The sequence below is a fragment of the Scyliorhinus canicula genome, chromosome 11 (assembly GCF_902713615.1).
Source record: "Scyliorhinus canicula chromosome 11, sScyCan1.1, whole genome shotgun sequence".
NCBI classification, from domain to species: domain Eukaryota; kingdom Metazoa; phylum Chordata; class Chondrichthyes; order Carcharhiniformes; family Scyliorhinidae; genus Scyliorhinus; species Scyliorhinus canicula.
The window spans coordinates 79,716,846-79,731,284 of NC_052156.1; the positions used below are offsets into that span (position 1 = coordinate 79,716,846).

Here is a 14,439-nt window from a genome sequence, read left to right on the forward strand (position 1 = left end):
TCAGGGACCTATACACGGATGGCAGGATCGCAACACTGGACGAACTGACAGAGAAATTCCAGCTAGCCAGGGGGAACGAGCTCAGCTATCTACAACTCAAAAACTTCCTACGAAAGGAGACAAGGACGTACCCACAACCACCACGACAGACATTACTGGAAGAGTTACTGGACACGAGAATGCTAGATAAAGGAAACTGTAGCGACATGTATGACCGGCTGGTAGAGAGGGCCGACACCATACTGGACGCAACAAGAAAAAACTGGGAGGAGGACCTGGGGATTGAAATAGTGTGGGGACTCTGGAGCGAAGCACTGCACAGGGTCAACCCCACCTCCACGTGCGCAAGGCTCAGCCTGACGCAGCTAAAAGTGGTACATAGAGCCCACTTAACAAGATCCCATATGAGTAGGTTCTTCCTGGAGGTGGAGGATAGATGTGAACGGTGCCAAGGAGGCCCAGCCAAGCATGCCCACATGTTCTGGTCTTGCCCCAGACTTGCGGGGCACTGGACAGCCGCCTTCGAGGCAATGCCCAAAGTGGTGGGGATTAGGGTGGAGCCATCCCAAAAAGTGGCGGTCTTCGGGGTATCAGACCAGCCGTATCTATTCTTGGGGAGGAGGGCGGACGCCCTTGCGTTTACCTCCCTGATCGCCCGCCGTAGAATCCTGTTCGGCTGGCGGTCAGCAACACCACCCAAAACTGCAGACTGGCTGTCCGACCTCTTGGAAGCCATTCACCCAATTGTTCCGGGACCTGTTTGTGGCCAATGAACAAGCAGAAGAATAGTCAGGTGGCCAAGAATCAGGGGAAAGTAGCCAAAGCATGAGAGGGAGAGATAGACCCGGGGGGGGGGGGGGGGGTGCGGAGAGAGAGAGCTAAACCTAAGAGGAAAGAAAGGCGAACCACGGGGGGGGGGGGGGGGGGGGGGGGGGAGAGACGGGGAACAAGAGAGGCGAACCAGGGAGGTGGGGGGGGGGGGGGGGGGGAGGCAGGGCAATGACAGTCGGAAGGAGGGCACGGGACACGATAACAAACTTGGCATCTCCAGGAACAGAACAAGGAGAATACAGGCGAAAGACGAGAGGAATGGCTGAAGCGGAGGCGAGCGCAAGACGACAACGGCAGCGAGATCCGTCCGGGAGAAGCAAGTGACAACGCCACACCAAACCCATTTGAGTATTGCCCACTGTAATTGTTTCTCTGGCACCCAAATGTATATTTACCTCCCCAGTCTCCAGCCCCCCAACAAACAGTCACCTACTTGTGTGTTGTAAATAATTTTGCCAGTTGTCCAGTTGCTGCTGTTGAGCTGGTGCACAATACCCTACCAGTTATTCTATTTTATTTATTTTTTTATTATTACTTTTTTTTGTGTATGTTTTGGTGTGCCCTTCTCTTCTGTGTATGTATATATCTATATATATATATATATGTAACTTTCTTATTCTGTGTACATAACAGTAAATGTACTTTGTTCAAAAACCCAATAAAAACATTTATAAAAAAAAAACAGTTTTGCCCCTGGTCAACCTGCATTCCTTAAAGTCGAGCCTTTAACCACAATGTGGTATATGTTAAAGAAAACCTTCAAAGCCATAAAAGTAGAGCCATGAGTGTTTGTGTTACCTATGTTTTCAGACATTTTAAAAAATAATTTTAAATTTCCATCTCCACATGATTAATATCAACTGCAAAAACAACAAACCAAGTTCATATTAAAAAACTGAGCATGAAAGAAAGTAATTAATGAAGAAATGCAGACTGTGGATCCCCCAAGCATGCCCTCCAACCAAAGTGCTTCATAGAGGTCATGCTGCCAAAATCCATTGTTGGTATATAATATATGTAGGAAGATTATTTTTTGAGAATAGGCATTGGATAAGTTTACACACTTTGTCGGGTAATGTTTGAGAATAGATATTGAAACTAGTAAGTTTACACACCTTGTCGGATTATGGCAAATGGAATTTACAGGCACATAAATGGGAGGCTGGTACAAGAGCTTGCTACATTTTACAAGCACTCCCACTGGTGGAGCCATTGCCATGACTGAGAAAGGTGGAGCAGGGCTTAGTTTGTGTCATGTGTCATTTTTCAGCATGCTAAGTATTAAGTTGATGTCTCGGTGTCTCCTTGACTAACTGCTGGTCCCAGGGCTTGGAAGATGATTGGTTTGGGATTGTTATGACATAAAGATGTCGATTCTCATCTTCAGCAATATATCTTCCTGAATTACAGCTACCATTGTTTCCTTTCACTGTAGATAAAGATTGCAACAAGCAAAGGGTATGTATTATAAATGGAAACACTACTATTGTCGTGAAGTTTGCATTAAATGATCTCAGGAGATCCGGGTACAGCATGATCATTTATTCCTCCATCATATGATGGGGGAGAGCTACATTGGCAGGACCTCGAGCAGGGCTCTGCTAGTCTACAGACCTGCAAGCACCTTTATACACTGACAGTTCACAGAACATTATTTTGATTCCAATGCTGACTGTGTATAGGTTTATATTAAACAGATGTCTCTGGATCCAGGTGGCACATAGTTCACAGGCAAGGTGTCTCCTAGATTAGGCACTATCTGTCCTCTCCAATTTTCCCAGAAGCTGCACGTAATCTCTGTCTCGATGCCTCTCCCTAAACAGCCACCTGTTCCTTCTACACCAAACAGCCATGGCCTTGCATTGGGATGTTTTGCTAACTCAGGTCTGTGAGGAGTACAAGGCTCATCAGGGAAAGGCATCCTGAAATGAGCCAGTTGTGTTCAATAAAGGTTCAATTGTGGAAAGTTACCTGCCTACATAAATATGCAGCTTGTGGTATCTTTTACTCCCATGATTATTGGTTAAATAAATTCATATTAGTTTAATCAGTCACTTTTAGAAATATGTTTAATAAGTTCATATTATTTTAATTAGTTTTTAATTCCTAACACAATCTTATCTTCAAGAGACCGATTACAGGAACAATCTCCACGTTCCAGCATTCAGTGTTTGCAAGTGTTTTCAGACAACATAGGAGGGTAAACTGTTGCTAATTTGCAAAGTGTGCTTTACACTTAATTTGCTCTGTTTAATCACCTTGTTCTAGAGTCGCCAGGTATCTTTATGATACCACCTCGAGGTTCAAGTTCAAGTGCTGACCCAATACACCAGTTAGTAAGGTTAAAATCAAAACACATTTATTATATACACAGTCAGTTGCTACTCATGCATAAAATACTACTCACTAGTCAATCTCTAACACTAAAAGGCCAATAGTTAGCTTTGGAAACTGGCCCACCAGGTCAGGGGAACAAATGGCCTTTTGTTCGCTTCTGAGTCTGCAGGCTTCCAGCTGGTATGGACTAATGGTGAGGAGCGCCTATCTCGTAGCGTGCGTTGACTGGACACTTACTTGGTTGGTGCAGCTCACGGTCAAGGGTTGTTTTGAGCTGCTGAGGGACCCTGCCAAGAAGATCGAACTGAACTTGGGGACTCTATTTTATAGTCCCCAGGGGATTCACGCCTTTTTGGGCAGACCCCGTACCTGGTTCCAATTGATTGGACCATGTTCCAGTCAGTTGATTTGATTTCCCCAATACTGGGGCTGTTCCCTGATCGCTGGGCGGTTCCTATATGTCCGTTGGCCTTCCTTTGTCTTGGCTCCCGCTGGCGCCGAGGAGTCTGGCTTGGCCTCGATTATCTTAAATGTTTCCAATTGTTCCCGGGGATCGCTCATCAATATATAGATGGTTGTTAGTTTCGGTGCTGTCTGGGTTTCTGGAAGTTCTAATATACAGGAGATTTTGAACCTGCTTGTTTTCCTGTGTTTGGGCATTTCTCCCTGCATTCTCAGCGGACCACCATTTTAAAGTGGGGAAGTGGCCATTCCAGGTGGCTACAAAACCTTATTTATATATTACAGCCTCCTGTCCAAAAAACTGATCGATGTTGAAATTACTTTGAAAGATTTTCTGTCAAGGTCATTGTGTCCTCATAAAATAATTATGTAAATATTCCAATATGGTGCACTTCAATACTGGAAAACGGAAGAAAAAGAGTGAGGGTAGAACATTTGGGTCTTTTGGGCCTGCTTCGCCGTTCAGTAAGGCCACAGCTGACATTCAGCCTCAACCCCACCTTACACTATATCCATATCTGTTTATTCCCTTCAATATTGTATTAAAGAATGTATTGATCTTTGATTCAGAAATGCTTAATGACTGAATATCAACAGCTCTGTGTGGTAGAGAATTTAAGACACACACAAGAGGCTTTCTCCGTCTCAGTTTTAATTGCCAACCCCTTATTCAGAGATTGTGATCCTCTAGTTTTAGACTCCCAAACCCTTCGACATCATGTCAGCTTTAAGTCCCAAAAATCCTCCGTAAGAATTTTATATTTTCAATAAAATCACTTCTCATTTTTAAACCCTGGGGAATATTGGTCTGATCCACTTAATCATTCCTTCAGGACAATCTCCTCATCCAGAAGGCAGTCCAGTTGATTTTCATTGCGTTCCTAAGGCAAGTATATCCTTCCTCAGGTAAAGAGGCCAAACTGCACAGTACCCATGTGTGATCTCGCCAAGGCCCTATTTAATTCCACAAAGATTTCGTGAATGTTTTTCTTCAAATTTTATCATGTAATTTTATTTGTTTATTTAGCTAATGCAGAGACCCTAAGGCAAGCAATTTCTTCTGGTTCTGCTTTGTTGAGTACAGATAGGCATCTGCTGAGTCTGTGGATTGGACACTTTTCTCTGATGTGGTACATAGTTTGCTCTCTCCCACAGGCAGATTGGGAGCTGGCACTAATGCCCCTTCTGTAGAGATTGACCAAGCAGGGATCATGGCCTGTCCTGAATCTGTTAAAGGGTGGACCATTTTTTCCTTGGAACGTTGAAACCAGGCAGCTGTTGGGTTAGGTTTGAGACCAGGTACTTGTTTGTCATACCCAATGATTCTAATTCATTTGAGCAGGTGGAATTTCTCTCTCCACAGATACAGCCAGGCCTGCTGAACGTATCTAGAATTTTCTGTTTTTACTTTATATTTTTTGAAATGAAGTAGTTGTGGTTGGGCCCATTATCGTGTATATTACTCATGGCCTGCAGTAGGCCTGGGCTTGATGGACTGGATGCTGTTCGATTTCTTTTCTTATCCTGTGTACCCTTATGTTCTTGATGACCACTATCCCCAGCAATATCAGGCTGTTTGGTTTGTGTGTGTTTGAGAACAATCAATTGCAACTGAGAGACTTCTCAGACAAGTAAGTTCAAATTATATCACGTAGTGTATTTTTTAGAGGTGAGTGCACACAACTGCATGACAAAAGCATAAATCAGCAAACTGTAATTAGAATTGAGAGTAAATTGTTTCATATCATGATTGAATTAGTTGAGATTTCCAAGCTAAAATATAAAGCAGAAGAAATCCAAAGTATGCCAAGTCTGATGTTGCAGGATGATTGAAATGTTGAGTGCAATTTTGGGTACTTAATCGAGAGAAAGAAATTGGAGACCAGACCAGAATGATTCAGAGACTTGGAGATAAAAGATTAGTTAAAAGAAGCAGTTTATCTAAATGAAAAAGCACTGCATTTGAAAAGATCTCCCGATCCCAATATCTGGGAAGGTGAGGATGGAGGGGGTGGAAATAGTTGCACAGGGTCAAAAATCAATTTGATAAGGACATAAGAAATAGAAGCTAAGAAACGGGACTAGGTCATTTGCCCTTTGAGCCTGCTCTGACATTTAGTAAAGCGTAGCTGTCCTTCCATCAACTCCCATTATCTCCAAATCCAGTAATTTCCTTGAACGAAAGAGAAAATGCTGGAAAATCTCAGCAAGTCTGGCAGCATCTTTAGGGAGAGAAAAGAGCTAACGTTTCGAGTCCGATGACTCTTTGTCAAAGCTAACAGACAGAGAAAGTGGGAAATATTTATACCGTGGAGTGAGAATGAAAGATGAGTCATAGCCACAGAAACCCAGGGAAACCGGGTGCTAATGGCCACAGATACCAAGGGGAAAGAGTGTTAATGGCAGTCCCCAGAGAGGACAAAAGATGTGAAAGGTCAAACAGCAGGGAAACTAACATCGGAGGATGAACTGTAGGTGTGGGGGGAGGGGAAGGGGAAGCAAAGAGGAAAAAGGTGCAGGAAAGATAAAATAAGATTGGAGGGGGAAAATTAAATGTATATTAAGAAAGAAAGAAATGGTAAAAGACAGTTAAAATGAAATGAAAACAAATGGGTCGAGGTGGGGCTGATCATCTGAAGTTGTTGAATTCGATGTTCAGGCCGGAAGGCTGCAGCGTGCCTAACCGGAAGACGAGATGTTGCTCCTCCAGTTTGCGTTACGCTTCACTGGAACATTGCAGCAGGCCAAGAACAGACATGTGGGCATGGGAGCAGGGTCTTTTGTTAAAATGGCAAGCAACAGGAAGGTCAGGATCCTGAATGCGCACAGACCGAAGATGCTCAGCAAAGCGATCACCCAGTCTGCGTTTGGTCTCTCCGATATAGAGGAGACCACATTGGGAGCAGCGAATGCAGTAGACCAAATTGGAAGAGATGCAAGTGAAATGCTGCTTAACCTGGAATGTGTGTTTTGGGCCTGGAATGTTAAGCATGGAAGAGGTAAAGGGGCAGGTGTTACACCTTCTGCGATTGCATGGGAAGGTGCCATGGGTGATGGGAGAGGTACTGGGTATGGTGGAGGAGTGGACTAGATTTTCTCGGAGGGAACGGTCTCTGTGGAATGCTAACAGAGGGAGTGAAGGGAAGATGTGTTTGGTGGTGGCATCATGCTGGAGATGGCGGAGGATTGCATACGGTAATTTCCTCAGTATCCAAAGATCTATCACATGTTGCCTTGACTACACACACTGACTAAGCGTTCACAGCTCTCGGAGTTCGAAAATTTCAAAGATTCACAACTCCGAATAAAGACATTTCTCTTCATATCATTCTTAAAGTGCTGATCCTTCATTCTAGGACTATGCTCCTAATTCTCGACTCCCCAGATTGAGGAAATAACCTCCCAGTATCTTTCCTGTCAAACCCCTTAAGATTTTTATACCTTTCAGTTAGTTAGATCACGTCTAAATTCTAGGGAATATTCGTTTAGTCTACTCAATCTCTTCTCATAAATTAATCCTCCCACCCCAGCAATCAGCCGAGTCAAACTTCCCTCCAAGGCAGGTAAATGTTTAATTAGGTAAGGAGACCAAAATTGTACATAGTACTCCAGGTATGGATGAACGAAGGCCTTAATAATTGCAGTCAAATTTTACACTTGTACTTCAATTCCATTGTAGAAAAGAATATAATACTGTTATCTTCCTAATTACTTGCTGTACCTAATTGATAACTGGTTTATGTGAAAGATACCCAGGTCCTTCTGAATGACCACATTTCCCAGTCGTTCAACAGTTGTAAAAATATTCTGCTTTTCTATATTTCCTGCCAAAGTAGATAACTTCGCAGTTCCCCACTTGCTGCTCTACCTGTCATGTTCTTGCCTACTCACTCAACTTGTTTATATCTCTTTGCATCTTCCCCATCTTTACCCTCATCTAACTATCATTAACAACTTGGATGCATCACATACTGTGTCCTCATTGAATTCATTCGACTATCTAAGGCTCGAGTACTGTTTCTTGCGATATCCTGCTGGTTATAGCCTGACGACAAGAAAATGACATGGTCATTCCTCCTCTCTATTTCTGTTTGTTCACCTGTCCTCAATAGATAGAACAGTACAGCACAGAACAGGCCCTTCGGCCCTCGATGTTGTGCCGAGCAATGATCACCCTACTCAAACCCATGAGGTCTTTTTTGTTTTCATTGTGCCTTGGCAGGCTGTCTCAAAAGAGCTGTTTAATTAGTCCCAATCCTGTGCTCTTTCCCCATAGCTCTCCAAATTCCTCTTTTCAAGATACTAGTCGAATTTCTCTTCAGTAGTTATTGAATCTGCTTGCGCCACGTTTTCAGCCCGTATAAGGTTTTTTTTTTGCCAATAATTTTAAAAAGGTATCCGCTGATTGCTGAATCCTTTTTCAGTGGAAACAGCTTCTCCTCGCCTAATCCATCCAATCCCCTCATAATTTTGACCATGTCTATTAGAATATCCCATAAATTTCTCTGCTCTGAAGGGAAAATTCCCAAGCGATTCCAGTCTCTGACGTCCTTACCCCTTTGTAACAAAGTAGGTAACCTATGTCAGACCTTGTTATGATCAAACCCACCTCATTCTGGGGGAGCAGTTATTAACAAGACATGTTCTCTTGTTTGTTTTTCCGTTTAAGCTCGGTGAACCAAAGGAAACTGCCTAAACTAGTGTATAATCTGATTTCTGAACGGGATTTGAGGAAGAAGTTGAAGGAGTGTGGACTGTCAACTCAGGGCAGTAAAGCACAGTTGGTCAAACGACACCTGGCTTTTGTACAAATGTACAATTCACAATGTGACTCCTTAAACCCTAGATCAGGTGAGTAAGACCTACATTGTCAGAATAAGACACATGGTATGTGCAGTTTGTTATTTCTGTAAGTGTTCATAACATTTGTACATCTTTAAAATTAGGTAAATATGGGCAGCACGGTGGCACAGTGGGTTAGCCCTGCAGCCTCACGGCGCCGAGGTCCCAGGTTCGATCCCGGCTCTGGGTCACTGTCCGTGTGGAGTTTGCACATTCTCCCCGTGTTTGCGTGGGTCTCGCCCCCACAACCCAAAAGATGTGCAGGCTAGGTGGATTGGCCATACTAAATTGCCCCTTAATTGGAAAAAATGAATTGGGTACTCTAAATTTAAAAAAAAAATGAGGTAAATATAAACAATAATCTTTCTTACTGTTTTGTTAGAATTTCGAGAAAAAAATAAAGGTTTACAATGTAACTTTTGAAACCATGCGTATGAAGTACAAAAGACCCTTTGAACTGTTAAGATAATTGTGGGAAGGTCAGGCAACATTTTTTCAGTAATCAGTGTCACCAACTCTCCTCAGTGAATCCCTCAATCTAAATTGATTCTAATCATCTCTTGAATCATCCTATACCTGCCTGTTTACATGTAATAAGGTAGCGCAGTGGTTCGCACTGTTGCTTCACAGTACCAGGGACCTGGTTTCGATTCCTGGCTTGGGTCACTGTCTGTGCAGAGTCTGCACATTCTCCCCGTGTCTGCGTTGGGTTCCTTTGGGTGCTCCAGTTTCCTCCCACAAGTCCTGAAAGTTATGCTTGTTAGGTGAGTTGGACATTCAATGTATCCGAACAGGTGCCGGAATGTGGCGACTAGGGGATTTTCACAGTAACTTCATTGCAGTGTTAATGTAAGCCTACTTGTAACACCAATAAAGATTATTATTATTATGTATTTCATAAATAAAAACGCAGTAGGGCTGGCAGCATCTCAGGTGAGAGAGACAGTTAACACTTTGAATCTGTATGTCCTTTCCTCGGGGCATTTCACAGAATACATTTCACAATCTGCTTTCCTTTTGGTAAAACAGTTCTGCTTAACTAACCTGCATGGTACTTAAACTTTGTGATACATGATCCATTTGTAAGTGTCAACATCACAGCTCTTCCAGTTAAACACTCAGAGCAGCAGGTAAATAGGCACAATAACCAGGATTTTCTACCAATAAATTCAGCTCCCTATGGTTTTCCTGTCCATTAAACTGAATGGTGGACGGGTGGGGTACTTTGAAGCTACTGAACACGTTAAGGAGAAAATTGAAACCAATGCCTTCGATGTTAATGGTCATCATTATGTTGCATGAAAACATTTGAGTCATTTTAGTCTCTGTGGTTAGATGAACCAATCAGTACACAGTTCACATCAGGTTTCCTGTGAAACTTGGTTCACTGTTTGATGTGTGAATACCAACCCTCAAGGAAACAAATCTCTGCGCACATTGGGAATCCTTCTGTCTCTGAACTGTGCCTCACCAAATCTCTGAGACAGGTTATGGCGCCAGCTGCTTCTAGAATCATAGAAGTGGTAGACATTTACAGTACAGGAGACCAGTTTGTTGATTATTGCTGAAAAAGCTATCCAGCCTAATCCCACCTCCTGGGCACTTGGCTTACAGCCTCGTAGGTGATGGGGCTTTTGTTTAAAGTAGTAAGGATTTCAGACAATGAGTTCCGGATTCTCACCTATTTTTCATCTAGGTGAAAATATTTCCTCTCAACTCGTCTCTAATCCTTCTGCCAATTACTTTAAACCTATGAACCTTTGGTGTTGATCCATCTGCTAAGGGAAATTGGTTCTCCCTATCCATCCAGCCTAAGCTCCTGGTAATTTTATACATCTCATTTAAATCTTTTGTTCCGGATCCTATTTTGAGTTGGATGTTATTGCCTTAATTCTATGTCTGCGTGTTTCCCTGAGGAACAATAAAAAAAGATATTCTTGGGATACCTGCATCCAGCCAATTAAAATGGAGAAGAGAAATAGTTTTATCTGTCGAATTTTGTCTTTTGTGGCTGGTTTGCTTCATTAATACATTTCTGTGTTTGCTCACAAGTGGCTTGGAGTTGAACATAATTGCGTTAGAAACATTTAAAATATTTTACTAGTAACCTTGTTGGCATTCAAGGGAAGAGGAAGTTTAATATTTTATAGACCTTGTGTAGTTTGATATTTCGGCAACTCCTGCATTTCAGGCCTTAATTTTGTTCAGAGAAATAAATTGGGCCTCTTGAGGAATTAGCCATTTACACAACAAAGTATTAAAGTGCTGATTGGAACTTCTGCAGTTCATGCCTCAGGATGTACAATCACTTCACTTTAGTATTATTCCCAACATCTGTCATGACGTAGGCATCCAAATTACAGAATTAAATTATTTTAACCTTTGCAGAGTACAGTGAGTTAGATATTTCCTTCTCTTGAGTTTGTTAAGCTATTAAGATAGTAAATGCCAAGCTGTTCAAGTCCAAGAAGAATCTTGAAGCAACTGTTTTATAAAAAGTGTCGGTGGCATAGTGGTGATGTCACTGGACTAGTAATTCAGAGGCCCAGGCTAATGTACTGGGGACACGGGTTCACATGCCTCCACGGCAGCTGGCGGAATTTAGAAGTGAAGCCAGGAGGATAAAAGAGCGCGAGAAAGAGCGAGACTGAGAGCGGAGCAGGGACAATAAAGGAGCCTGAGAAAGAGGCTAGGGGTGGGAGCGCTAGTTTGGAGCTCCTGAGGTGACATCAGGATTCAAATTTGACACGAGGCAAGTGGAAGCAGCTGATTGGGTGAGTATGGTTGGGGAAGTATTTACTACTTTTCTCGCTTTTCGTTTGTAAGGTCTATATTTTGCAATATGTAGTTTGTTAGGAGTAACGAGGATCAGTGAAGAAGGGCTCCAGAGTAATTGATATTATTTAATTTTAAGTACCATCCAAAAGGTTTGATTTAAAGTGGTAAGTCATGGCTCGAGAGCTCTATTTGGGAAGAATGTGCGCAGGAAGTGTCTCCAGCTGCAGCTCCTGGAAGTCCAGGGTTCGGAGCTGGTGTGGTGGCTGGGGACACTGTGGAGTATCCGTGAGGAGGAGAGTTTCGTGGATATCATGTATAGAGAGCTGGTCACACCTCAGGCTAAGACTCCATAGGCAGTAATGGAATGGGTGACCACCAGGCAGAGCAAGAGGACTGGGTAGGCAGTGCAGGAATTTCCTTTCCCCTGGAAAACAGATATACCACCTTGGATACTGTGAGGAGAATGGCCTCTCAGGGGAAAGCAGCAACAGCCAAGTTCCTTGCTTCAGTGAACAGTATGGGAATGTATTAATAATAGAGGATCCAATTGTAAGGTGAATAGATAGGTGTTTCTGTGCCGTAAACGAGACCCCAGGATGCCTCGCTGGTGCTGGGGTTAAGGATACTCACAGCGGCTACAGTGCGTTCTGGAGGGGGGAGGATGGACAGCTAGTGGTCTTGGTGCAGATTGCTACAAATGACCTAAAATTTTTTAAAAACCGAGGTCCTAAAAGCAGAATATGGGGATTTAGGAGATAAATTGAAAAGTAGCACCTCAAAGGTAGTGATCTCAGGATTACTACCAATGCTACGTGCTAGTCAGTGCAGAGATAGCAGGGTATATCAGATGAATACTTGGCTGAAGAGATGGTGCGAGGGAGAGGGTTTCAGATCCCTGGTTCATTGGAATTGCTTCCCGATTGGGATTGCTGGGGCCAGTACCAACTTGGAGGGGTTGCACCTGGGCAGGACTGGGACTCGTGTCCTAGGATGAGTGTTTTCTGGAATGATTGGGGGGGGGGGGGGTTTAAACTAAAATGGGAGGGAGATGGGAACCTGAGCAAGGAGTCAGTGGGGTGGATACACTGACTAGAACAAATTACAGAACAAATTACAGAAAGGAGAATAAGAAAAGTGATAGGGAGAGAAATCAAGGGCCAGAATCAAACAGTGTCACAGTGAAAAATAATGGGAACGGGACACGGAATGTTAAAAAGACCAGCCTTGAGGCTTTGTGTCTTAATGTGCGGAGCATTTGCAATAAAGTGGATTCATTAATCGCGCAAATAGAACATAGAATAGATGCAAACAGGTAAGAAATATTTGGGATTATGGAGACATGGCTGCAGGTTGACCAGGGATGGGAATTCAACATCAGTATTTAAAAAGGTCAGACAAAAAAGAGTAGGCAGTGGGGATTGTTGGTTAAAGAGGAAGTTAGCACAAGTGTGGAAGGATATTAGCTCTGATGATGTGGAGCAGAACTGAGAAACACCAAGGGACAAAAAGTGTGAGTGGGAGTTGTATGTAGATCCCTAAACTGTAGTGATGATGTTGGGAATGGCATTAAACAGGAAATTAGAGACGTATGCGATAAAGGAATATATGTAATTATGCAAGATTCTAATCTGCATAAAGATTGGGCAAATCAAATTGGTATCAATACCATAGAGTAGGAATTCCTGGCGTATATACATTGGTTTTCTGGACCAATACAATATAATCAGAGAGCAGCCCATCCGAGACTGGGTACTGTGTAATGAGAAAGGAGTAGTTGGAAATCTGCTTGTGTGAGACCCTTGGGGATCAGTGACCATAAAATGATAGCATTCTTCACCAAGGTGGAGAGTGACGTAGTTGATTCTGAGACCAGGGTCCTGAATCTAAATAAAGAAAACTGTGATGTATGAGAAGAGAGTTGCCTACGACGGATTGGGGAACGTTATTTAAAGGGATGATGCTGGGCGCACAATGCTAAATATTCAATGAGTGCATGGATGAACTGCAACAATTGTTTATTCCCGTCTGGTGCAAAAACAAAACGGAGAAGGTGGCCAAACTATGGCTTACAAGGGAAATTAGAGATAGTATTAGATCCATGGAAGAGGCATACAAATTGGCTGGGGGAAAAAACAGCAGGCTTGAGGATTAGGAGGATTAGAATTCAGCTAAGGAGGACAAAGGGACTGATGAAGAAAGGAAAATGGAGTACGAGAATAAGCTTGCAGGAAACATAAATACTGGGTGGAAATTAGAAATAGTAAGGAGAAAAGGCCGCTGATGGGCATAGTCTATAGGCCACCAATAACAACACTATGGTCGGGCGACCAATGAACAAATGAAATAACTGATGCATGTAAAAAATGGTATGGCAATGATCATGGGGATTTTAGTCTACATGTCGATTGGTCAAATCAGGTCGGTGAAGGCAGTCTTGAGGACGAGTTCATAAAATGTATCTATGACAGTTTCCTTGAACAGTATGTAATGGCACCTACGAGGGAGCAAGCTACCCTAGACCTGATCCTGTGTAATGAGACAGGGAAATTAATGTTCTCGCAGTGAGGGATCCTTTCGGACGGAGCAATTATAATATGGTTGAATTTAAAATACAGGTGGAGGGTGTCATAATATACGTCTCTGTATATAATGGAGTGCAGACAGGCAGTGATTGACACACAGGATGACCAGTAAGCACACAGAACAGAGCAGCCAATCACCAGACAGGACACGACCACTATAAAGGGCACCAGTTTTCCCGCTCTCTCGGGACCAAGCCTCTGAGACAGTCAGAGCTCGTGAGCTAGCCAGTGCAAACACCATGTGGTAGCTGGTAAGTCTGGTCAGGCTAGTGTCAGGTCGCCATTCAAGTCAGCATAGTGTCAACCCACGGTTGAACATGTATAATAGTTTAGATGTTAAATAAAATCGTGTTGCATCTCATCAAGTGTTGGAAGTCTGTCTCTCGCTACACTGCATCAAGTGCCGTCCACATCGACCCAGCCAGACCAACACATCATGGTACCAGGTAGTGATGCTGAAAATTGACGGACCTAGATTGAGTGAATCAGCGTTGACCAGCAAACAGCCATCCGGTGACATGGAAAACTTCCGCCCTTCTCCGCATCGCCGGCAACCTCGGTGCAAATTGGAAGATCTTCAAACAGAAGTTCCAACTCTATCTCGAAG

The 14,439-nt window shown here is 43.2% G+C and overlaps 1 protein-coding gene across 5 annotated transcripts in view; it reads left to right on the forward strand.

Moving 5' to 3' along the window:
* rad18 (RAD18 E3 ubiquitin protein ligase) overlaps positions 1-14,439 on the forward strand; it is a 407,126-nt gene that overhangs the window by 152,848 nt on the left and 239,839 nt on the right. For all 5 annotated transcript variants that reach the window (XM_038810763.1, XM_038810765.1, XM_038810767.1 and 2 more), the window contains one exon: positions 8,300-8,481. In XM_038810763.1, the coding sequence (XP_038666691.1) occupies positions 8,300-8,481 (182 nt within the window). The remainder of the gene's footprint in view (positions 1-8,299; positions 8,482-14,439) is intronic.